A 26,776-nucleotide genomic window follows, 5' to 3' on the forward strand; every position below is an offset into this window, starting at 1 on the left:
GATTCACGTTACAAAACTGTGATAAAACAACATAAGCCAAGTGTGGTCACATTAAATCAGATCATATATATAGGCAGTCCAATGAGTAAGAACACATTTGCTCTCTCTGTGGGAAATTTGGGTAAGTGCCACTGAGGGTGAGGATTAGATCACCATGGGTCATCAGGGGTCAGAAAATGAGCAATTCCGTTCTGGGAAAGACTGATATTGTTTTAATCTCTTGTAATCTGCTACCAGCTATGATCTACCCATCTGTCGGGAGTGTAGTTAAAGGGCTCATACAGTAGAAGCAGCAAGAGTTTAGGTACAATGTAAAAAGTACCATACACTTCATTCATTTCTAAACAGATTTTTTAAAACATTTTAATGTTAGAGAGATTAAAGATTTGTCCCGTAGACAGCTTTACCATGAAACACTTCTTGTAGGTCCATCCTATATCATTATTTGCTATATAAACATTGCATCCTCTATTAATAATGGAGGGCACCATTCAGAATATAGGACCACAAAGAAAAGACCTGCTTTTGTTGACAGCATCTCTTCACTTTCTTCTCTCAGAGCCCCGTATGACTGCATTTATTAATTGAGTCTGGTTGAGATATGTGTGCTTAATCACGTTAACTCAGACGGTTACGGTCAACACACACACACACACACACACACACATACACGATGGGGAAATCAGAGGTGAAGAACTGGCATGTGTAACCTGATATATCTAATGAGTTTACCAGAGCAGACAGAAAAGAGTCCAACATTTTAATGTCACTTAACGCAACAAGTAGACTATAATAATAATAATAAAACAAAAGAAAAAAGATCCTTTCATGCTGACAATTAATTTGAAATTTGATTTTTTTTTTTAACTGTCTGATCCTGATAACAGTCAAGGATGCAGGAATAGACAACTTAATGTAAACTGATATGTCAGCATGATCATCATTATAATAATAATTTATAAAATGTTAAAAAACAATATTAATACTTAATAAAACGTAATAAGACTTTTGTTGCAGGGAACCTTGAGGCACACACAAACAAAGAGACAAGAGACATTATTGTTTGCTCAGAAACATCTTATTAAATGTCTTTAGGAACATGGAATAAAACAATTTCTGCTGTTTCTACTAACAGGAGCTGAAATGGCTGGTCCAAGAATATAGCACATTCTGCACTCAATATATATATTTAGATATTCATATATTTATAATAGTCTCAATGCATTGCACTTTCTAAATTTTACTACTTTTAACATGAACAGGAAGTAATGTTAGAAAAATACAATATGAAAACATCCAAGTTAACAAATATATTCAATCAAACTACAGATAAAAAAAAAAAAAGAGAATGTTTCACTCTTAAATAAAAATGTAACAAATTGGTGCGCTTTGCAGCATGATTTAAGATAAGCATTTTTTCCAAACATCTTTTTTTGTCTGTAAAAACATAAAATGATGTACAAAAAAACCCAATAAAAACATATTACAAATTCAGAGAAACTAAGTATATTCTTCAGATATACCCCCTTCAAAATAACTGAAGGGTTGTTTTTCTTTGAATCACATGCCACCATGTTATTAAGACCAATCACAACCTTTAAATCTCAGTGGATACTGAGATTTAGCACAACAGTGTGTGTTTCTAAAACGTTCTTATAGTAAAAACCATATATTAGCATCAATACATGTTGAAGTATTAATTACCAAAGACACGGGTTAAAAATCCTTTTGAAATCACCATTTGCTATATATTTTGACGGATATTTATTCATGTCACTGCCATATAAATGACTGAAATGATTGACAAGACAAATAAACACCACAGGATGTGAAAGGTCTTCATAAGATGTCATTCTGAATCGAATAACATTTCAATAATCTATTTAAGGATACAAGTTTAGGAGATGAGGACTGACACCAGGGCTGGGATTTAGAGGCAAACTTCACCCTCTTTCTCAGATGCATTTACTTTGGGTTCACAGACAATCATAATCCCACACTTCAGAGTGCTCAATGTTTTATAATAGGATTATTTTAGGAACAAAAAGTGCGACAGTAATGGATTCTTTACAACATACGTTTTGAACTGTAGATCTTATTCTACTCGATTACTGCAGCACTCTGTTCCAAGTGTTCACTAAACATTAAAGAAATGACAGCATACAGCACTCAGATCTGGCTTTTAGGTCCCAAATACGGTCACCTCAACATTCTCAAACACATTAGCGATGTGTTCTTTCCTGCCATAATGCACAGAACGTTTTGAAAATGTGTAAATAAGGCTGAAAACAAAAGTAACAGTTGTAACATTGTGTTACCAAGTGAAATGGTCCTTGCATAATTAGGGTTTTCTGTTAAAAACGTAAAGAAACCAACATCAGGCTGTATTACAGGTCAACTAGAAAGAGAGAGAAACCTCTCAAACATGTTAGTTGGAATGACTCGCAGAGGAAGCACCAGTTATGTTGTAAATATCGAGACTGTGGTAATATAAAACTGAAATTTCTCTTTGCACCATGCTGACAGCATATCAAATCAAACCTTAGAGTGCAGAGCTGCATCTCCCATCTCCTGCTCACAGGCAGCAAAGGATTTGCACAAAGATAGTAGACGTAGTACATATAAATAAATAAATTACAAGTCAACAAAAGAAACTGAATCTGAAGTGGATACAGTACGAAATTCAAAGATACAACCATCAGATAGAGCTCTAAGGGAGATAATCATAGAAGTGAAAGCATAACCACACATTATTAAATCAGGAAGGCCAATGAAGTCTCCTTTCCATGACATGGTCAGAAATTGGTTTCAATGCTGCAACACAAACTGATAAGTGTACATTTAAAAATACTTGTGTGTTGAACATGCTGTTACTGTACAGATTATAGAATGTCTGTAAACAAAAAATGAGAAATGTGAACTAATAGTTCCAAGCAAATACTAATGATTAGTAATTGATTTGTGATAATGCAGTATAATAGAGGATTTGTACAGTTGGAGAGCCGGTCAATAAATGCCCACTAAATGCCGCCCAACCTCTCTGTGTCCAAAAATAAATCCGCAGTGCTTTTGGGAATCTACATGATTAACCACATTCACTTGAACAGCAGTGAGGAAGTGCCACCAAAAATGTGGCGCCCAAACGGGGGCTCAACAGATTCGGACCAAAAGAAAACCATTTCCCTACGTCTTTCGATGGGACTGCCTGAGTGCAACCATTATCAAGTTTTTCCGTTCCAGTCTTCCTTCTTTTGCAAACCATGCACTGCTATACATTCGTTTTTCTAGTAATTTTAACCTACTGCATGGCTATCCGCCTTCAAAACGCGCTACAATTTCAAGGTGTCATTTAGTAAATGCTTCTTACAGCAGAATAGCAGCTAACTAACGACATACCGTAATCGAGATGACTAAAACATGAATTTGTATGACGGAATCATTTTAATTGCATTTAAGGCATTGGGACTCACATTTTTCATTTTAACTGAAGTACTTACAAATTTGGAAGCTAGACCCGGACATTGGAAGATAAATTAGGAACAAGCAAACTACATCTTGTGCGCTAATTCAAGCAGTGCAATTCGGACATAAAGCACATTAACCTTGCATCACTTTTAACAATCCTCTCGCTTTGACGGGATCCGGAACTGCGCCATGCATAAAGCGAGATTGAGCATGTTTGTGTTTCTTGTGAATGTGAGTGATAGTGACGTCACTTCAATTCTAACACATCCAGTTATCTACACACAGATGCAGACGGAGCAGTGCAGGCCAAAAAAAGGAACACTGATGTTGGAAATTCGGAAAGGGATTTTTCCTGCTTTCAGTCTCTGTTTTTACTTTCTCCCACACTGAGAGAGATGAACGAGTACAACCTGCATTGCATCCACACGCTGTTGTCATGATGATGCCTTCGGATCAGCTGTGTTAGCAGCTAGGAACCAACTTTAGTGTTGATGACAAACTCAATCAAAAGGATTGTAGGATGAAAGGAGTTTATAGCTAGCTTTTTGTTAAGGGACCGGACGGTGGATTTCACTGTCTGGGTGGAATGGAGCGTTGCAACTACCATCTGAAAGCATACTGGTGCTAAACACTATACCCCACTTTCTCCCACTTCTGGCTTTGTTGGCGTGTCGTCCTCTCTTCTGTTATGGCAGCCATGGGTGAGGACGCTCCATTGGTAGCCAGCAAAAGTGGGGCTGATTGGGAGGTACTGGAAAATGCGATGGCGCCGCAGGAAGTCCATACCAAACGGAAGGTCGTAAGACTCCATTCTGTCCCGTTTAGATGCGCTGTTTCCGCGATTCATCTTACGGATGCCCCTTTCCTCCGGGGTGCCTGGAATAGAATAGAAAGAGTTAATGAGAGGAAAAACATGATCAACGAATGTTTATAAACATTTGAAATTAGAATTGCACAATTAATTGAGAATAAAACGGAAGTTACGGTATGGTTGGTGTGACTGTCGCAAAATCGTAAAAAACTGTATTTATTTACACATGAACTGGTTTGTTTATTTTGAAGGAAGAGAGCTACCAAGTGTAAACATGAATTTTCACCAAAGGTTTAATTGGATTGAAAAGAAATAGCGGTTTTCTCCTGATCGATCAGAGTTTTATGAGTGTATTATGAGATTTGCACCTACCAGGAATAGTATTATCCAGCACAAACGCCACTGAACCTCCTACAAACATGGCAGTCGTGAGCAGAACGTTCAGCACTTGATCTATCTGCACTATACCTACAACAGAAGAAAAGATTATGGTTCCACATTGGTCCCCTTCAAAAAGCAATCATCATTCCCCATGTGCTGATTTCTAAACACGTGTTTGTGTATCTACCAGTGACTAGAGGGTTTTCTTTGAGGTAGCTGGGTAGGACCAGGCCAAAGAAGATGGAGAAGCCAAGGACAAACAGATTGCGGGACGAGTTGAGATCCACAAATTGCAGGTTGGAAAGGCCAACAGCAGTGATCATGCCGAAGAGCGTGCAGAACAGCGCCCCCAGAACTGGGTCTGGCAATGATGCGAAGAGAGCGCTGAATTTACCCACCATTCCTAGTAGTAGCATCAGTGCTGCCCCATACTGAATTACCCGCCTGCTGCCCACCTACACAGAGAGAAGAAACCGACCAATCAGAGAACACGACTGCATCAGTGCTGTTTATTAAATCCTTGGATTCTCTTTGTGTACTTTTGTATGCATTATTATTAGGAATCGAAAGCAGTGAATGTCAATGGGTTATATTTTTTATGGATTTTTTTTATTGTAATATATTTAAAAATGTAATGTATTCCTGTGATGGTAAAGCAGAATTTTCAGCATCATTACTCCAGACTTCAGTGTCACACGATCCTTCAGAAATCAGTCTAATATGGGGCTCAAGAAACCTTTCTTATTAGTATCAACAGTTGTGCTGCCTACAATATTTGGGGAAACTGATTTTTTTTTTTTCAGGATTCTATTTCAAATAAATGCTGTTTTCTAGAACTTTCTAACATTATAAAAGTCTGTCACTTTTGATTTAATTTAATGCATCCTTGCAGAATAAAAGCATCAATTTATTACAAAGCAGCACAAATCTTACTGAGCCCAAACCTTTAATGCAAATGTTGTATTTTCCTCAAAACCGCTGTATTAAATGTGTCAGGATAAATTGTAACTACAGAACCATTCAAATCAAAGTAGCAGCCTCATGAGTAGCAGTTGCACGTGTAATAAATATATAGTTCCTGTGGGAGTACATGGTCAGCCAGAGCTTATTTTAATAATGCTCACAGGAAACTCAAGAGCTGCTCTCTTCAGTATTGAAGATCTTTAGGGTGTTAATGATCCACTGCAGTCACTGAAGGCCAGTCTAACACATGGACTGCTCTCTGTATGTGCTTTTAACAGCCAGCTCTCTGATGCCAAGCACTGTTAAACCAGTCTATGAGTCAATATGGTGTTTCTTCACTGCAAGCGACTACAGAAAAGAAACACCAGAGATGCCGAATAGGAAAAGATCCTACTTTGGTGATGCCCAGCACTCCAATATTTGGGCTAGAAGATGTGGAGCCATTTCCTGTCCCAAAGACGCCATCGAGAACACAGGAAAGACCCTCCATGAAGATCCCTCTGAGAAAAAGAGATTCCAGTTAGGGCCTCAGGATACCAAACTTATATATTTTGATATGTGCAATTGTGTCCTTGTATTGTACCTGTTAATAGCATGTACAGGTGGAGGCGGGGCACAGGAGAGACGGGCACAGGCGTAATAGTCTCCTATGGACTCTATAATACTGGCCACCACAGCACTCATCATTCCAATCACCCCTGCTGCGGTCACTGTGGGCCACCCCCACTGGACTAAAACACATAAGCGTTCACACAAAGCATTATGGGTAATCTTATCAGGTTAAGCATACAGAAATTCCTACCCAATGAAGGTTAATTGAATACGGTTTCATTTAATAGCCATTAACAAATAAGTCTCCTTAAACATTACATTCGGTTCACACTTAAAGGTTTAATAGATTCATAATTAGTACTTATTACAACACTCACAGGGGTAGGGTATCTTAAACCAGGGAGCGACTGCCAGGATGCCCTGTCGGGCGTCTGTTCGGGCGTAGAACCCATATTTGTCCTTCTCAGGAGGAAACACGTCAGTCACCGTGAAGATGAAACACAGAAACCATGACACAAGGATCGCCATGATGATCTACAGAGAGACAGAAAGAGAGATAAACCCAGTTACTTAAAAGAAACTCTTCTCATGCTAAATTCTGATGAGTAACCCAGACATGTTATCCAAGCTCCCTCACTAGCCTTCAACCAGGCAGACAACACTGCAAGCTGAAACTCCCTCACGATTCATCATCAAGGATCAATCTGTGTATTTTGGCTTGGCTCTATCTGCCTCCCACACTCACTTTCATTGCCATGTCATTGTCTGCTGTGCTTCTATTTAAAAACACAGGCCAAAAAGATCTCATCTCTGAAACAGCATGAAAATTATGACTGTCATCAGAGCTAACGGCAGATTACGAGCTGTGCCAAGCTCACGCTGCTGGGAGCGAGAGACACCAGACTGCTAATGATCATGAGAATTCCTCTATGAGAATGTGGATCACTTTGAAAAATTAAAAACGTAACACTGATTAAGAAATGGCACAACACATGTCCAACAATCTTACCTGCAGATAGATTTAAAAAGCAACTTTTGCAATTTGAAATTAAAATCACAGATTATCACTTAAACGTAGAAAAACAAAACAAAAAAAACAACCCAAACCAAACCAGAAAAGATAATATTTCGATTTCAGCTGCAATGAGGTTCTGTTTTTAATTCATGTTTTTTTTTTTTTTTATTAACAATGGCAACAAAATAAGCAAGTAAGCAAAAAAGTAAAGAACTATTTTTTTATGGAATGGCACAGAGAAAAATAATAATAATAATAAAATAAAAATGTTCTTCTATTCTAAAATATTCTTATTTTGTCTCCTATGCAACTAGTGTTTTTTTATATTTTTTATTATTTACTACACAAGCAAGTAAATATATGTCTGAATGGAATGGCATATATGCTTATAAACTACACTGAACAAAATTATAAATGCAACACTATTGTTTTTGACCCCATTTATCACAAGCTACACTCAAAGATCTAAGACTATCTATATACACAAAAGACCTATTTCTCTCAGATATTGTTTACAAATCTGTCTAAATCTGTGTTAGTCAGCACTTCTTCTTGGATGAGATAATCCACCCACTGCACAGGTGTGGCATATCAAGATACTGATTAGACAGCATGATTATTGCACAGGTGTGTCTTAGGCTGGCCACAATAAAAGGACACTCTAAAATGTGCAGTTTTACTTTATTGGGGGGTCTGGGGGGTCAGTTCCTGGTGTGATCATAATTTTCCTCATGCAGTGCAACACATCTCCTTCGCACAGAGTTGATCAGGTTGTTGATTGTGGCCTGTGGAATGTTGGTCCACTCCTCTTCAATGGATGTGCGAAGTTGCTGGATATTGGCAGGAACTGGAACACACTTTCGTATATGCAGATCCAGAGCATCCCAAACATGCTCAATGGGTGACATGGGCATTCAAGAACTGGAATGTTTTCAGCTTCCAGGAATTGTGTACAAATCCTTGCAACATGGGGCCGTGCATTATCATGCTGCAACACGAGGTGATGGTTGTGGATGAATGGCACAACAATGGGCCTCAGGATCTTGTCACGGTATCTCTGTGCATTCAAAATGCCATCAATAAAATGCACCTGTGTTTGATGTCCATAACATACGAATGCCATGGGCCACTTGATCCATAACGTTGACATCAGCAAACCGCTCACTTAAATGACACCATACACACTGCCTGCCATCTGCCCAGTACAGTGAAACCTGGGATTCTTCAAATGTGAGCACTCAAGTCGGTTACGATGACGAACTGGAGTCAGGTCGAGACCCAGATGAAGACAACAAGCATGCAGATGAGCTTCCCTGAGACAGTTTCTGACAGTTTGTACAGAGATTCTTTGGTTAAGCAAACCAATTGTTGCAGCAGCTGTCCGGGTGGCTGGTCTCAGATGAACTTGGAGGTGAAGATGCTGGATGTGGAGGTCCTGGGCTGGTGTGGTTACATGTGGTCTGTGGTTGTGAGGCCGGTTGGATGGCTTAAGGCGGGCGTACATGGTGCGAATTCGGATGGTCGGAAGATCGTATGTCAACGCACACGGCACGAGTGAGTTTATATGAAAATCGTACGGACGACATGATATACGACACGATTTTACAACCTGCGAATTCCAGAAGCAATCGCACGAAGTTGATAGACGCGTTCGACTTGAAGCACCGCTGCACGCTCAGAAGGATCACTGTATGACATTACCGCGAGAGCGATAAGAGATCACACATATCCAATGCATTCGAATCGCTCTCGCGGTACTCTGATGTCATACAGGTGATCATTCTGTGCGTGCAGCGGTGCCTCAAGTGGAACGCGCCTAATATAACTGCTCTCCCTCTCTCATAACTGCAAATAAAATATTGATACGAGCCTTGACTGTTTCCTACACGTACAGGTTATTTTTCAGCAATAGGAAACCGGGACGTTTGGTTACCCTGTGTGTGTGTGTTCTTGTAGGCCTATATGGTTTATAAATATCTGAAATGGGTATTAAAATGTAAACATGGTTTATGAGGACAATTACTGTGCTCTCGTAAAAAAATACTATACGGTGTTTAATAGAAATTTTAAACATGCATTTCGTGATGGATAGAGGTAGTGTATGGGGATATACAGTATAGAATACCGTTACGTCTATGGAGAGTCCCTGTAAACTACATATGCGTGTGTGAGTGAGAGAGAACTGAAAAGGCATTGGAATACGTTGCTAGAAACATACAGCGCTCGCTGTTGCTGACAGACTTCAGCTGCCTGTCTTCGTCTTTCTTCTTCTGTGGTTTTCCTAGTTCGTGATTGGTCAACTTCAGATAAATCAACAAATCGGCTCGTTCAACAGCACAAATGGCACGAATTCAAACCGATAGCTCACGAACTTTTTAGACATGTTTAAAAATGATCGGGAGGTCCGGAAGTGCTCGTAAGCCACTCTGCTCGGCTCGTAATTCATCGCAAATGATACGAGCCGCGACCATACGAGAATACGCGATTTCCACACGATTGAAAAAAATCGCATGCGAACTCGTACGACAGCAAAAATCGCACCGTGTACGCCCGCCTTTATGGTAGAGAAATTCACTCAAAACTTGCAACATCTGTGGCATTGTGCGGTGTGATAATACTGCACATTTTAGAGTGTCCTTTTATTGTGGCCTAAGACACAACTGTGCAATAATCATGCTGTCTAATCAGATATTGATATGCCACACCCGTGAGGTGGATGGATTATCTCGGCAAAGGAGAAGTGCTGACTAACACCGATTTAGACAGATTTGTGAACAATATTTAAGAGAAACAGGCCTTTTGTGTACATAGAAAAAGTCTTAGAACTTTTGAGTTCAGCTCATGAAAAATTGGGGCAAAAACAGAAGTGCTGTGTTTATAAATTTGTTCAGTGTATATTTATACTACATTTACTATATAGATGCAGTCCGTAACTTTTGCCACTTTAGAGGTTAATAAACAGAACTACATGCATCTTGAAGAACATTAGTATTGGAACACAGTAACTGGGTTTCTCCGCAGCGGTTCCTACCAGAAACAGTCTAAAATAGTCTGAATATAAATTCATATTATATGTGTACCGTAATGATTCATGATAAGCCAAAAACACGATTTGGAAAATGGATTCATGTTCTCACTTATAATATACATTTTATGTATTTTCTCTCAATTCCTGAATTTAATCTTGAATTAATCTGGAAACTCACTGGGAACATCTTGAACAGCTGCAGGCGGTAAGACGTCCAACCTTTTTTGGATTTGTAGATGGGGAGCGGCAACTGGATGTTACGTGCATACTGAGAGAACAGCAGCACCAGGAATATGGTTCTGTTTAAAAGAGGGGAGAGAGCGAACATTTTGGCTCCACAGAGCTAAAAAATCAGTTATTTACACAAACGTGTGTGTGTGTGTGTGTGTGTGTGAACTGCACTCACAGAATGGCGATGCCCCAGTGTTTGCCTGCCCTCTCTCCAGCCGCCTGGAAGCCCGAGAGCCCAATGAGAGTGACAGTAGGGGTAATGGTGAGCGGGCCGATGTATTTCAACAGGACACCTGGCAAACCCAAGGCCCCTATGATCACCTCAATTACAGACGAGACTATTATAGCTCCCTGGATCTAAAGAGACAAAGAGAAAGGGAGAATGAAGTTGTGCTTAAATCCAAATCACATATATTAACTAAAAAAAAAAAAAAAAAAAAAAAAAACTTAACACGACAGATAAAAGGATAGTTCATCCAAAAATGAAAATGTATCATTTATTCCTTCACTCTACTGCTGTTCCAAACCCACTTTAGGCACATTAGACTTTGGCTAATCTTCAAAACACAAATAAAGAGATTTTTTATGAAACCTGAGCGGTTTTGCTTCCTCCACTGAAGTACCAGGAAACCAAATTTTCATGTCACACACAGTGAGCGTTTGCAATCTACAGCTATTATTGCTTCAATTTATTCAAAATAGTTATTCAATTTTTAAACAAAGGTTACATATTCAATATTGTATAGTTACATAACTCATAATGACACATTTCTCTCTCTCTTTCTTTCTGCTGTATCTGGTTATCACTTATCTGTATATTTACTCTGAACCCAATGTTTTTTCATTGATTTCCGAGCACTAAATACACATTTATGCACATTGTGATTTGTATGACATTAAAGAGACATGCTGAAACTCATGTAAAACTATTCTAATAAACATTTAAATTAGCTCATATTACCGCAGTCAAATTTTAAGATATTAATTAGGTATAAAAATACATTGCAACGTTAAATTTTACTGTAAAGATGATTTGTTAACAACCCCTTTTTTTAACGTCTGTAGTGGTTCTATAGATGTTTTTTTTTTTTTATGGCAATGCAGAGCCCTATCTGTGATCTCATTTAAGGTCACACAGTTTCATGCGTCAAACCTATTATAACCAATCTGCCTTAACTGGTCAGCTCATTTTATTTCATTAATTTTGCATCACTTCATTTATCAATTGTACATCTCATCTCTTTCACCTCTCGTATCCTGGGGTACCAGATGTCTTCTGTGTGTGGCAGCTCTGTGGCATTTAAAAAAGGAAAAGCTGCAGAGAAACAGGACAATCAGGTTAGCTGTTTTAAGTGTGTCTGAGAGGGTACATGAGCGTGTGTGTGTGCGACATGTACCTGTTGCGTTACATTTCCACTTATCCAGTGAAAGGATGGCTCTTGCAGGGGCGAGAAAAGCAAAAGCACTAGCCTGGAACAGTGGAAGCCTGGAGGCAGCACACACACAAAAACACAATCATTCACAAGAACACTCAAACACTGACAACACTCCTGCTCCTTGGAAACATTTATGCATGGCTGATGAGAAAAGACATGTAATAGTCACCAAGAGGAGCTCTAATGTCAATCTTTTCGTTTATGAATCTGTCTGTAAATCATACCGACATGAACACTAGTATCCATTTAGTCTCAGATAAGCAAACCTTTGATTAAACAATGTTAGATACTAAGGTTTTTTTTTCTTCTTCACTTTCAGGATATTTTTTTTCCAAGAACACTTTGACAAGAAGAGACCACCTGACTGACATGTCCTGTAACACCAGCCATTTTACATGTGGTTTAAGGCAGCGGTTCCCAACTTTTTTGACCCCAAATCCTCTTTGTTCAAAAGCCCTCCTATCTAAGATGATATGTAATTTCTGTTGTGTAGTAAAAATGCATAAACTCTGAAATATGATAACATATTTGTATTTATTTTCTAATTAAGAGCATGTTACTAAATGCAAATAATTTTAAACCTTATTCCTGACCTTAGATTTTTCCCACCATGCCACAAAAGGACAATACAAAAGGACGGGAAGAAAATAAATAAATAAATAAATCCTTTGAAGTATGTGTTTATTTCTCATTTATATATTTTGTAAACTTTTTTTAGTTTTATTTTTGTATCAAATGTAAAACAAAATTGAATTAGATAAACATTCCATTGAAGTATGTTTATTTCTAATTTCTAATTTTGTTTTAACATTTTTATTTTATTTTATTATTGTATTGAAATGTAAAAACAAACAATTAGATAAAAAATAAAAATAAATAAATGTCATTGCAATTTGTGTTTACTATTATTTGTTTGTTATTTAATATATTTTATTATACAGTAATATAGTTGCATATAAATGCAACATTCTGATTTAGCCTGAACCCCTCAATCAACTAATTTTAGCCCCTCATATTAAAAAGTTTAGGCACTTCTGCTCCAACCACTAGATGTCTCTACACACACTACTAATATGATCACTGTTGTGGGCTTTTAATTCTGATAGTAAAGACAGGTGCTACATGAATAATATTTCCAAATAATAATTCCAAAAAGCCCACTGATTTTGTAATTGATTATCTTTGCTTAAGAACACTTGATGCTTTGCAGAACAAAAAAGTGAGGAGGAGGGCCATCATGACCTAACATTGATAATGAACACCGTAACCTCAAAAGAACCATGTTGTACAAAAATACAACAGATGAGCACAGATTATATTTAAATGATTTGATTATGGGAGTTCAGATAAAGGTCAAAACACCAGTTATTCATCCTCTGTTCAGTGGAAATAAACGGTTCAGGTAGATTTAACAGGAATCAGGTCATTCATTTGTTTTCCATTAGTATTAATGATATAGTAATATAGCTTTTGGTGATCATCAAATATGCACACAGACATGCATTAAGGAAAGCGTACATACAGTGACTCAGCACAAAGGTCTAACTCCACTCTTATCTTCTTCCCGTTTTCTCTTTTTTCGTTCACTCACTCAGGTTTCCCTGGAGACAGCTTGTGCCATGAGCCAGTGACGTCAAAACGGAGAGATCACAGACATCATTCGACCCTCTTATAAAAGTGGCCACAAAAGAACACTGAGTGCCAGACACAAAACAGGCAAAGACTAAATGTCTTTATTACATGAGCAGCCTGAAGGATCAGACCTCCACAGACACTCAGCCTCCTGCAATCTACGCCACAGAAGACATCACTGCCACTTGCTAACGCCACAGAAGACATCACTGCCATTTGCTAACCTACTGGAGGTTTTGTGTCATATAAAACTGTTACGACGTTAGTTGCATTAAATCGCAGTGCAGCAGCAAAACATTAACAGAGGAAACTTAGAGGAGATAACAGTTTCCGGAGTTGCTGTGATTGATGATGCTTTAAGACATTGTAGATAAGACATTGACGCAATAGTTATTTTATAAGAGACCAGCATGTACGCAAATGCACTTGATCCTTATTCAAAACCGAGGCGAGGCAACTGAGGTTAATGGTTTGCAAAATATGTAAAAAAACAAACACACATGTTCTCTTCCACTTTCCAAATCTTTTTTTTCTCTTTCATAATAAAATGCAGTCAACCTTGTGTGTCTCAGTTGGATGGGTGTCATTAAAACAGAGAAATGTTTTTACAGAAATGTCAAGGCTAATGGTCCATATCAGGAAAGTGGCCTTCAAAAACTGTAATTGAAGGAGAGAATATGGCTTAAAGCACATTGAATACAAGTGCCTGTGTCTTGCAGCCAGTGGAAAAAATAAACTTGGGAACGCCCTTCTTCACAGAACTGAGAAAAATATTTTAATTGACACTAAATCTAGGTTAGGTTACTTTCACTTTCAGCAAGAGGAAAGAGAAAGACAGGGAAAAGGAAATAAGTAAACATTAACAGAGCAAAATAACAGAATGTACTGTAAGGTGGAGGATCAGGTGAAGAGAAGGGAAAAAGAAAAACACCCAACAGCAAAGTAAAAATATAAATAAAATAATAACAAAAAAACATTAAAATATGCCCCATTATGGATTTATTTTTATTAGCTTTCATGCAGTGTGTAACAGCTTTAAGTGGAATGAAAATGTCCTGCAAAGATTTAAATCTGAAAGTGCACTGTGCATAAAGTTATTATTTCTCAAAAGAAAGAGTCGAGACTGAGACATTGGTTTCACACGTTTTCACACGTTTCCATCTACCTATTTTTAGGTTAACTTTATATTCATATTTAAGTTGTCATTATGTTATGACTTTGACATTTTTACATATGAACATTATTATTATTTATTTTAATAGTAATCGGCTGCCCACAGGTTGAAAACGATTGGCATAAAGAATTTATTTCAACAACTGAATAGAATAAATGTTTTATCCGATAAGAAAAAATGTGCATAAACTACGATGGAAAAACATTTACCGAATAAATTTCACCATGCGCATTGCAAAAGTTATATGACTGTTATCAAAGTATTTCGGTATAATTATGGTCTTACATGTGTTCCAAAACAGAAGGCATCCACCTCTTAAAGCAATGACCACATTTATTGTGTTACGTCTGCTCTCGCTGAAGCACAAGTAATTTATTAAATATGAAAAAATGAATTAAAAGTATTATATTACTACTATATGAACAATAACATTTACCATGTTATAACAGTGTAATAACATTTGGTTCTCAAAAAAATAAAAAATAAAAAAAAAATTTTTCAGCAGTGTTCCTTTTACATAGTAACAGTTAAAATATTTATTGTAGCCTAAATCTCAGCTTATAACATTAATGTAATTAAATTAAATATAAAACAAACTATTTGTCACTGCCAGGCATTAACGTTTTTATAGAAAATATTTTATAGTTGGTTATAGATAAACAAGTTATGCTCAGAGTCCAGAGCCTCGATTATAATATTATAACAGGCACCTTACTATTAGAGACCTGCACTATCGCGGCACCCATAGCGCGGGAAAACACTTGATGCGGGAGAATAGTTAGGGTGTTCTCACACTAGGCAATCTTAACTGTGCCGGAGCGCGTTTGACCCCCAAAAGCCCGGTTTGTTTTATTAGTGTGATCGCTCCTGGCTTGGTTAGAAGAAGTGCACGGGCTCAGTTATACATAGATCAGTGAGTGTGAACGTGAACTGCAGTGGAGTGCAGATCTTCTGATACGTGCTGCATGATTGCGTGAATATTTCTGAGCGGCAAATATATGATCTGTAAAGCAATATATTGTGAGAGGGATGTGTGTTAACCGACCGAGTCCCATACAACTCAAAATCATAAACCACAAAGTAAAAAAAAAAAGATTCACGCCATTGAAACATTTTTTAAAAGGATCCCAAGCTGTTTCGCGTTGAGATCAACATTAGCATATTGCCTGCCCACTTGTTGGTCTTTTCGTGTTGGTCTGAATGAAAATGCCAATTCATTATTTTCCACTAGGTGCAGCTTCAGGAGCGACAAAAACAGCTGTTTCCCCGGTAACGCTGTACACAAAGCAGCACTGCACTCACAAACGCTGCTTTATCAGGCATTACAGGCATGAAGAAATTAAAATGATACCAAGTGGACCAATCGCCACAGAATAGCATCACGCAAAGGAGGGGTTTGGAAAAATTATTCGTTGAGCAAGTAAGGTAAAAACAAATCCATATATTTTTGGAGGGGATTTCCAAAACCAAAATATGAACCTTTCACTACCCATAATAGGGGCACTTTAATGGAACTTTTAAGTGTTATATTCATACTAATGGTTTTCCAATAACTGCAAACTCCATGTTTACCTCTGTGGGGTCATGAAGTCCATGCCCTTGCTCTGACTAACTTACCCAAACCATGAACGAGTGATGCGGTGTTCAACATGATCTATATGTCATGATGTGCTAATATATTTCTTACTCTGTGAATAGGCATTCGTTTTTATGCACAGTTTTGCTGTAAACTTCTCAAAATCACTACATAAATTCAATTACATAGACAGGCCAGTGAGAAAGCTGAGAAACTCCACAGCGGTCTTTACTGTGGTCAGAATGTTCTAGATGTTATCCTCTTCTCTACCATATTTTCTGGAAGTGAACAAAAGTAGAGGCAAGTAGAAGCGGTACTTGCTGAACTTAAAAGCCCTTGCAAACTAAGCCTGAATCTTATATTCAGAAAGCAATCAATAAAACCACCCACCCACAGAAAAACAACATACTGTGTGCACAATAAAAGTGAACACAACAGATGGGTTTCTGCCACATTCTGAATTATTTTATATGTTTTATCAGAATAACGGATTCTGAGAAAAAAAGTTAAATAAGGTATAAGTAAACTGTTAAGCTTACTTGTAAATCAATTAAACTTCACTGACAGTGGAGCACTGCATGAGATTCACCACGCAGGCTGGATGTGAGCCTGTATCTAGCATTGTCTCCATGGCACAATGTGTCTGGAACACATTCTAAACCTTGCTTTAACAAACACACACTTACCGGCAGCCAAGGGTGGTCTGCAGCAGGGTGGTGATGCCCACACAAAAGAAAATGGTGCCAATCAGCTGACTGGTTGCCCATTGGTCAAATCCCACACACATGGCTTCAGCAAGCAGGAAGGGCACTGCAATAGTTCCACTGAAGCAGGTAAGATAGTGCTGAGGAAAAATGTGTGGAAAGAAAAAAAGAAAAAAAATTTTTTATCTCTGTAAAGGAGGAAACCAAATCTCTAGTCTGCTTCAATGTCAAGAGTCACTGCTGTAAATTCTAGGGTCAATGCTTCAAGTTGTGTGTCAGGGCTTTGAAGCAGTCACCTTCAACTTTCAGCAGTGAAACTAGACTTTAAAGTCTAGGGTCTCTGCTATAAATCCAAGGTCACTGCAATAACGTTGAGGCTCATTGTTTTAAAATCCAGGATTCACTGCTGTTAACCACTGCTTCAAACTCAATGATCAATGCTATAAAGTTGAATGTCATTGATATAAAGCTGAGTGTTACTCTTTCCAAGACAGGATTCACAGCAGTGAAAGTTGAGGGACACCATTTTAAAGTCTATGGTCGCTGCTGTAAAGTCAAGGGTCACTGCTTCAAACTCGATGATCACTGCTGTAAAGTTGAGTGTAACTGTTTCCAAGTCAAGGTTTCACTGCTGTTAAGTTAAGAGCCACTGCTTTAGACTTGATGGTCAATGCTGTTCAGAGGAGTGTCACTGATGTAAAGTTGAGAATTACCGTTTTCACACCAACATTCACAGAAGTGAAAGTTGAGGCCCACTGTTTTAAACTTGAGGGTCAATGCTTCAAAGTTTAGTTTCACTGCTGTAAAGTCTAGATTTGTAAGTCTAGGATTCACTGCTGCAAAGTTGAGTGTTACTGCTTCCAAGTCAATGATTCACTGCTGTAAAGTGTAATGGCCACTGCTTCAAACCTGATGGTCAATGCTGTAAAAAATGAGTGTCACTACTGTAAAGATGAATGCCATTGATGTAAAGTTGAGTGATATTGTTTCCAAGCCAGTGTTCACAGCAGTGAAAGTTGAGAGCCACTGTTTTAAAGTCGGGGGTCACTGCTGTAAATTCTAGATTTCTAAGTCTAGGATTCATTGCTGTGAATTTGATTGTCACTGCTGTAAAGTTGAGCGTTATGGCTTACAAGTCAAGGTTTCACTGCTGTAAAGTAAAGGACTGCTGTTTCAAACTCAGGCATTACTGCTGTAAATTCTAGATCTTGTCACTGCTATAAACTCTTAGTTGAGTCATTATTGATAAATGAGTATCTTAAACATCTGGGGCCCAGGATGTTCCAGTCAGTATGTCCACATGTGGCTGTGCATGTGTTTGTACCTGTAAACCTAGGAACACACACAGGTACCAAGGCGGCGTGTCCTCTATGGTGTAGATCATGTCCATTCTCCTGGCATCTATGCTGTCTGTACTGTCCACAGTCTCTGATATGGAGCACTGAAGGGGAGAGGAAACAAGACACATGGGATTCAGGTTCTCTGCTGTTCCTATGGTAACCAACCTCTATTACAGAGAAGTTGAGTGAGAGCTGCACGCTATAAACGGCATCAGCACATGCAAACAGCAAAACCGCTCACAATTCAAACGGCATCAGCAGGAAATCAGTTCCTCTATATGCAATTATCCCCAAAATGAACTCAAACTCCAAATTGATAGAAGGCTTTACTATAAGAGTTATTCTGTTACATCTTAAATATGTTGTAATGGAAAATACGTACTTGTTTTAACAGTTTGACTAATTAAAGCGGTGCAAGGATACAGTACAGCCATAAAAGTCTTCTTGTCTGTGTCTTTCAAAGTTTTATTGGGAGATGCAACAGTTATTTGTTACAACAACTCACTACCAGCAAAATAATTCACATTTCTGACAAATATTAGTGGGAACAAAGAAACAGGGAGACTATTATTACTGCTGTATTAGAGGCAAACATTGAGGAAATTCCACTGGTTGTTGTGACCTCCCAAATCCCGTTCTCTCAGTGGGGGAAAAGTGCCGAGTCATAATGACTGAGCTATTACAGAATGGGGCTTAACATGGATAAGCATGACTGATACGAGCAGCCCCTTGATTAAAGGTGAAGTGTGTCATTTCTAATAGTACCACAAGCATTACAAAAATCTCACTTTGTCCTCAGTCTGGCTGTCTTTTGCATAAATGGCCATGAGTTGCGTGTCCTCTGCGTCCTGATCTCCGGGGGTCTGCATGACACCATTAACCACCTTTCAAATACACAGAAATGTGCAAACATCACATATTTACAATAAAAAAATAAATAAAACAAATACAGGTGACACTACTTGCAAACTCTTCTAATGTCATGACAAAGGATAAAAGTGAATGCGGACATCTTAATCTTCCAGAAGCTTTGCTTTGGTTCTCTTTGGCACCTTCTCTTATGCCAGGATTTCAGTGACAAGCGCATACAGTGGTTTTACCTTACATCTCATGATATTACATCCCCTCACTGGCAAAACATATCAGTCCACTAAAGTTCACCAGGGCGCTCAGAGGCAGTGTTATGCAGATACAGTAAGTGACCACACTCATGTAGGGAAGAGTTCACCAGAACAAGGATTACATGAGGTTTAGCTCTAAAGTACTGGAGTTTTTGGTGGTTTCTGATTACATCATACTAGACAAAAGATTTAGATGGCAACAATATGGTCTTTCCAGTAACCTCAAGCAATTATTATATACAGAAATTATTCAACAAGGGGACTAGAAAAGAATATGCGTCACCAATGATTCCTCGTCAATTTAAAAGAATGATATCATACACATAAACGTTACAAGACGTGGTTTGTTATGTAATTGCGTTTAAGGGAGTGTTTGGCATGACTAAGGGAAACCGGAGTCTTGACACCTCTTTTTAAATGAGTGAACAGATCAAGTTACAGAGAGCAGACCATAATGAATTGACTGATAAAGGGACACTTCGGTGAAAAAAAGATAATCTCTTACAGCATGTGTCTAATCTCTTGACATGCTTTGTTTAAATATGCATGCTTGGCAACAAAAACACTATCAAAAGCAGCAGCAGCTCATAGGTTGTTCGGTTTGTTTCACTTAAACAAAAAACTTCCCTGCAGTGGTGAGAATGCGAACATGAGGGGCTCACGTTACAAACAAACAGACTTTATAATTAAATTAGTTAAGTATTGAAATATATTATTTGTTAAAATTGGGAATTATTTAAATGTATATTTAAGCATTTATGAATGGTAATGTTTATAATGTTTACAATGTTAATTTATAAAGAGATTATTCTTCGCTGTTAATTCATGCCTGTTCATAATACATTAATTAATGTAAATTTATACTACAACTTGAAATGTTGAAGTATTTAAAATGTATTATATTAAAATGGATAGTCCAAGCTATTGGATTGGTCAAAGGCTAAACAAGCCTACATTTATTATTTTCTTTTAGAGTTATTGTTCAAATGTAATGTTTTTCCTGTGATGGTAAATCTGAATTTTCAGCATCATTACTCCAGTCCACAGTGTCACGTGATCCTTCAGAAATCACTCTAATATGCTGCTCAAGAAACATTTCTTTATTATTTATTATTATCAATGTTGAAAACAGATGTGCTGCTAACTATTTTTGTGGAAACTGTGACACTTTAATTTAGAAATATATATATATATAGAATTTAATGTGTTCTTGATTAAATAAATCCTAAACATTTGAAAAGTATTTGTATTTACATTCCTAGTGTGAAGTGTCACCATTATATTTATGATGTGTGTGTGTCTTCAAAACCTTATATATACCATGTTTGCCATTCCTTGTAGCTTACTGAGCTTAGAAAACTGAAAATTCCAAAAATCCAGCTTTTAAATTGCACATATTTAAAAGTTGCAATTTGCTCATTCTGTAATAATAACAGTCACTGTAATAACAGGCTAGAAGGCATTGTTTCTGATCTTATGATTAGCATCATTCCACACAGACAAACACACACTCACTGGGATGGGGTAGAAGTGTGCACTGTGTTTGTTCTCCTCCTCATATTTGCCAGGCTCTGTGGCGGAGTCCATGGATTTGGGGGCGGTGTTTTTACCAACACCCATTCCTCCCTTCTGCTCCTCTGCCTCCTCCTCCTCCTCCTCCTCTCCCTCGGTCTCTGTTCCTCTCCTCCACTCACTCTCACGCTCCGGTAGAAACACTGCTGCTCTGGCTGTCAGCACACTCTCATGCTCCTCTGACTGGTCAGCCAGGTCATCTGGGGTCAGAAAACAGAGCAGTGTTGTTCATGAATGAATAATGAAATGAAAGTGCTCATCTGAAGATAATCTGAAAAAGAAAACCATAATCACTATAGTCAAAACCAATAAAATTACCTAAAAATCATCCCTTAGTTTTTTGTTAAATAAAAACTGAGTCCTTCACACTCATTATATGGAGGCAAAGGCAGAATGAACTGATTAATAAGTTATGCAACATGCAATGAAATAGAAACTTCAAGCAAATCCAAATCTGAGATTATTAATCAAATGAATAACGGTTTACACACTTTGGAGTGTGGTTTTGGACTCAAACAACCACTTATATAACAATGATGTGTGATCAAACATCTACATTTATGGACACAAGCAAAAGAGTCTTAAAAAAAAAAAAAAAAAGTAAAATGAGGTAAAAAATAAAGTGTAAGGAGATGAAAAATGGGGGGGGGTAGGATGATGAAGATGGGATGGGTGAGATGGAAAACAGAAGCGATAGAAAGACAGCAAGTGACTGGTGAAGGTTAGCATGCTTTATCAGCGGACACTGTTGATTTTGGCAACCATCAAGTCCTGTTTACTTTTCTTGTGGCCTCGGGCCAGCAACCTCCCTAGTAATGACCGTGATTAGATGCGTCAGTGCACCACCAACGGCTGTATCCCCCACCCCCATATCACCCATGATCCTACAGCAGCCTTGAACTCCAGGACAATCACATCTGCTTGGTATCTAAAAGCCATCTGGGTCCACAAACGCCCCTAAGTGCTACACATGCCATGCCAGACTCCTACATGTGTCCAAACTAGCCACAGTCACAAAACCTCAAGATATTTTGACATTAAATTGGTTGACTTGGATGTAAAGCAGATATTCAGTACAATGTTAACAGATAATTAGATTATAATAGATAAGTATTATTATCAGTTATTGTAGTTTTGCATCCAACATAGTTAGGAGTACGGCAGGGTGTTATATTACATTTTATTTCCTCATTCATACATTCAACCACTATTTTAAACACCTAAAATCCCCTAAAACACCCTGGATTAACGCTTGATTGCTCCGTTGTCTTCCAATTCATTAAAACCAAAATGGAACTTTAATTTCATTCTCATGATTGAAAATCACAACATTGCCATTATGTCCAATTTATGAAGATAACTCACGCTAACTGATGCTAACGTGCTCCAGTTTTTATAGTGTTAGGGACAAGATGGTGAAAAACTGTTATTTAAATATTTAACATTAATAATGGGTTTAGAAATGATTCTTTGAATTGCCTTCACAAAACTTTTTAATCAAAAGTCTTGTTTACATTTTAACGTGACATTATATTGGTTCTTATTTGGAAAGCAGGTGTCCTAGTGCAGCTGGGGACAGTAAAGAAATGAGTACCTAGTTCCCACATCACTCCCACCAATCAGGTCGGCCGGAAGCATCTGTGTGGGAGGGGTTAAACTGGGAGAAGAGAAGGATAGAGAGGGTGGAAGAGAGAAAGACAGAAGAAAAGAGGTAGAGAGGGGGAAAGGAATGAGGGTTGACAAAAAGAAAAGATAGAGGGGACAGGTATTAATTAGCAGCCAAAATACAAATCACAAGCCATTTTGCCACAAACACGTCCATTTGATTATTCAAAGTATGTTGTTCAATTAGCATGTTGGTATTTTGAATGCGTTTGCCTATGAGCAAATCCAAGCCTAACACTTCACAAGCTTAAGCAAATATCCTCAGTTTAAAACAAGCATGCAGCTGATGCACAGACAATAATTTGTACTCATCCTCGTAGTCGTTTAAACAGGGAATGAACTTTGGCACAGGGTTGTGGGTATTTCCCATCATTTTACTAGTTCTCATAGACAATGAAATCAAGTTATTATTCTGAAAACTTTCACAGACAGAATCAGTGAGTCATCACTACCACATCTTCCCTTTTCAAGAGAACTCAATTAGTATGGAGGACCTGGATCAGCTGTGAAATCGGTGTGGGGTTTTTTTCTTTTCTTTTTTCTTTTTAACTAAACTGATTGGAGTTTCTCACAAAAATGTACTGAATAACAGTTAAAGAGCCACACAGATGGGAAATCAAAAATTACCTGTATTACAGTGTATGATGTAGCGGTCCATCAGTGTAAACAATGTGCAAAGTAATTAAACCAAAAAGTACAAAAGATTTATAAAGTTATTGGCTTCTAAAGTAAGGAGTCGACTCTGAATCGCTGAAACGAGTCGTTATAGATTTGCATAATAATCTCCACCTACCGTGTTGGGAGAAACGGAACTCTGACCTGCCCCACCCCCACACACAGACGCTCTGGTTGGTGTGAGAGCATCATGTCGAGCATCTCCGAATCACAACGCGAAGTATGATTATGAAGTTATGTGTTTGTTTTTTCCCCGAGCGTCTTATCAGTATGTGTGCTGTCTGCAGCCTTTCTCTGTGCTGATCTTCATTTACAAACACGTCATTAAAATGAAGTGTAACAAGTGCTGCTAACAGATATTCTGTGATAAAGTAATCCATATGAAAACGCGATGTCCGTTTTTCACGTCTCCCTTCATTATATCTAATGTGACAACGCCCCCGCGCTGAACGTGCTATTCAGATTCAAACTGAAGCGTGCGGCTTGAATACGCCCACACAGAAGAAAAAGCAGCGAGACTGTTCAAGTTTTTCATTTTACTGTTTGCTTCGCGATGAGAGGAATAAGACATAATTCACCCCGAAAAGATGCTAACACACTGTTTACCGTGAAGTTGTGTGCGGAACAACCAATCAAAACTGACTATGTTTGTTGACCAATCAGAACACAGTATGCTATCGAAAGGTGGGGTTTAAGGAAACTGAATCTTTTGAACAGCTTCGCGCGAACCGTTTGGGGATCTTTGAGAATTGAGGTAATTTTAAAATGATATTTTGACAAAATGACAATGTTTTTTAACCTTGGATGGATTTAAACCTATTGTAAAGGATTTATAAACAGTGATAGGAAGCTTAGAATTTTCATGGCTCTTTAATATAACTGCATATGAAGACCCAATCTCAAACAACACCTTATGGACCTCCTCAATGCAAATCTACTCTTTGCCACATGGACCTATGGGTAAAATAGTGTCCTCTGCACAGCTGTTGTGAAGTAGACGCTCGGGCATCCTTCTGAAACTGAAACATTTTCTTAAAATAATTCCACTGATCAACAGTGTTTGTGTCTGCCTGTGGGCATGTAGACAAACAAAGTGAGCTGTCAGCTTCTCTCAACACTCAGCTTTACAGCTGTTAGTCATGACCCCTCAGGTATAATACATGTCCTCCTAATGTTATCATCAGTCCAAAACACAGAAGGACGGTCCGTCCACAGATACTGCTGTCACACACGGTTTGTCTGAGCGGATTTAGTCATGATTTCAAACGGAAGACAATCCATTTGATTACATGACAGGCAGGCAGCTAAACAACAAATCCAACAACTCAAATTTCACAAACAAGGCATCCACGCAGATCTGGCAAGAGCCTAAGTGGAAAAAAATAAAATAATTCAGGGCCACAAAAATATTTGGCTAACTGGGGTGAGCTGTGTTTATAATATCAATACTGGACTTTAGAATAGAAACCTTAAACCTGGAGATCATCATCTCACCGGGAAACCATTATAACTGGAGCAAGACTAAACCACCAACCAGCTTCAGGGGCACATGAGGAGAAACTTGAGCTGCTTTAAAGATCGTGAAGAGGAGACCCACTTTTATTGTGGGAAGAAAGGTCCAGACAGAATGTTTTGTTATATTCCCACAACACTGTCTGTTGTTGTACTGGTGACTAGCATGTGAAGCACATCACATATCATTTTGGTCACCTTTAATGATCCCATTATCTCAAAATCTAAGCTTACTGATGTCCAAAAGGTTAAACCTAGACATCAAACCTCTTCCAAAGCTAATTTACAGACAAAACGCACTGAGCCCATTTCTGCTGCAGCCTTTATGATGAAACATCTGATAGTCAGGCGTTTGGTCCTGAAGGCCACTGAGACAGATGGACAGAATATGACAGTTCACTGCCTACACATTTAGCAACATTGTGAACGTTAAAAGTTTCACTTGTCTCATATGGGAATTCAGATGTGTCAAACTCAGTCCCAAAGACAATTCATAAATAGTATGTGTGACTTAAATGTCCAGATACTTTTTTGGGCCACTGTATATTTTTCTGAGAAGCCAACAAACAGTATGTGCAACACAAAACATTTGGGGTCACTAAGATCCATACATTTTGTTATGTTCACCAAAGCTGCATTTATTTGTTTAAAAATACAGTAAAAACAGATTCAAATTTAATAGATCTGTTCTATATTTTAATATTTTTTACATGTAATTTTTTCCTTTTATGGCAAAACTACATTTCCAGCAGTCCTGATGAGTAGATGGTTAAACAAACAGCAATTATTTGAAATACAAATATTTTAAAACTAATTATAAAAGAAGTAGAGACTATAATGTTGCTGTTGTTTTCCCCCCAAAGCTCAACCATCAAATGTTGATGGAACTGAAACCAGAGCTGGTCTAACAATCAGCCCAGAGACTTGATGGAATGAACTAGTTCTCTGTCATTAGCTTGTGTAGAGGAACTTGTCAAACGTGACAAATAAAACTCAGCAGATTTTACATACATAGCCAAACTTCCTCTTAAGTCTTGCTAAGATCATGCTGAATAATGTGACTTATACCCTTCCCTGAGTCAAAGGTTTTAAAATTAGGCTCCAAGAAGCCCCTAAGTATCCACAAGAGGGTGCCACAGAGAGAAAATAAAAATCTTACAAAACATATACGTATTAACAGTAAGAAATATGATTTGCAAGGTACATACAAATAGTCAATATACACTTTGCATATTCCAAGGGAGTTGTTACCGCTACTGTTGTCTCACTGACTGGTTGTCTGGCAGTACGGGCAGCTTTCGGTTTTTAATATCTAATGGGAAAATCACAGTAGAAATAATTCTGGCTTCAACTGGAAAGGTTTCTGTAATATAATCTCAGGTAAAAAAATAAAAAAAATAAAACATTATGTACTAAAATTATAACTGTACCTTAATGTAATATAAATAAATATTCTCCAAATAATATTTGTATAATATGTTCTGTTTTTGCTTCATTGTAATATTGTTCATAAGTAAAACAAGAAACTATTTATACAACATTTAACATACAACATTTAACAACAAACATTAAAACAATAGTTTTCTTCAGAATTGTTCACATTCACTCATTTCAGTGTCATTACGTTTAACTAATAGTTATCGGTAATTAAAATTTAAATAGAATACAATTTAAATATTAGATGAAAATGTAAAAAAAAAAATTAATGTTGTAAAACAAACTGAAATCAGCATAAGTAGGCTAGTTAAATTATGAAAACAAAAATAAACAGAATATGAATGACAAATGCACGATGACAAAATGACTAAGACATTAAATTAAAAAGTGACCAATTCAAAGAGGTAATACATTTTGTAATAGTATATAAACAATGAATAACACTTATATTTATTGTTCTTTGCCAATAATAAAAGTCATAACTTG

The 26,776-nt window shown here is 37.7% G+C and overlaps 1 protein-coding gene across 6 annotated transcripts in view; it reads right to left on the bottom strand.

Moving 5' to 3' along the window:
• Positions 1 to 863: 863 nt before the first annotated feature.
• The window catches only part of LOC113107458 (solute carrier family 23 member 2-like), a 31,941-nt gene continuing 6,028 nt past the window's right edge, over positions 864 to 26,776 (bottom strand). For 3 of the 6 annotated variants that reach the window (XM_026269986.1, XM_026269984.1, XM_026269985.1), the window contains 15 exons: positions 22,596 to 22,658; positions 20,945 to 21,201; positions 19,097 to 19,192; positions 18,293 to 18,409; positions 16,951 to 17,108; positions 11,844 to 11,932; positions 11,694 to 11,761; positions 10,622 to 10,803; positions 10,394 to 10,514; positions 6,550 to 6,706; positions 6,204 to 6,351; positions 6,015 to 6,120; positions 4,845 to 5,112; positions 4,649 to 4,744; positions 864 to 4,341 (listed from right to left, as the gene is read on the bottom strand). In XM_026269986.1, the coding sequence (XP_026125771.1) occupies positions 4,097 to 4,341; positions 4,649 to 4,744; positions 4,845 to 5,112; positions 6,015 to 6,120; positions 6,204 to 6,351; positions 6,550 to 6,706; positions 10,394 to 10,514; positions 10,622 to 10,803; positions 11,694 to 11,761; positions 11,844 to 11,932; positions 16,951 to 17,108; positions 18,293 to 18,409; positions 19,097 to 19,192; positions 20,945 to 21,201; positions 22,596 to 22,608 (2,121 nt within the window). In that variant the 5' untranslated portion in view covers positions 22,609 to 22,658 and the 3' untranslated portion in view covers positions 864 to 4,096. The remainder of the gene's footprint in view (positions 4,342 to 4,648; positions 4,745 to 4,844; positions 5,113 to 6,014; positions 6,121 to 6,203; positions 6,352 to 6,549; positions 6,707 to 10,393; positions 10,515 to 10,621; positions 10,804 to 11,693; positions 11,762 to 11,843; positions 11,933 to 16,950; positions 17,109 to 18,292; positions 18,410 to 19,096; positions 19,193 to 20,944; positions 21,202 to 22,595; positions 22,659 to 26,776) is intronic. The other 3 variants (XM_026269987.1, XM_026269989.1, XM_026269990.1) reach the window with 1 other exon arrangement.

This window comes from Carassius auratus, chromosome 8 (genome assembly GCF_003368295.1).
Source record: "Carassius auratus strain Wakin chromosome 8, ASM336829v1, whole genome shotgun sequence".
Lineage (NCBI taxonomy): Eukaryota > Metazoa > Chordata > Actinopteri > Cypriniformes > Cyprinidae > Carassius > Carassius auratus.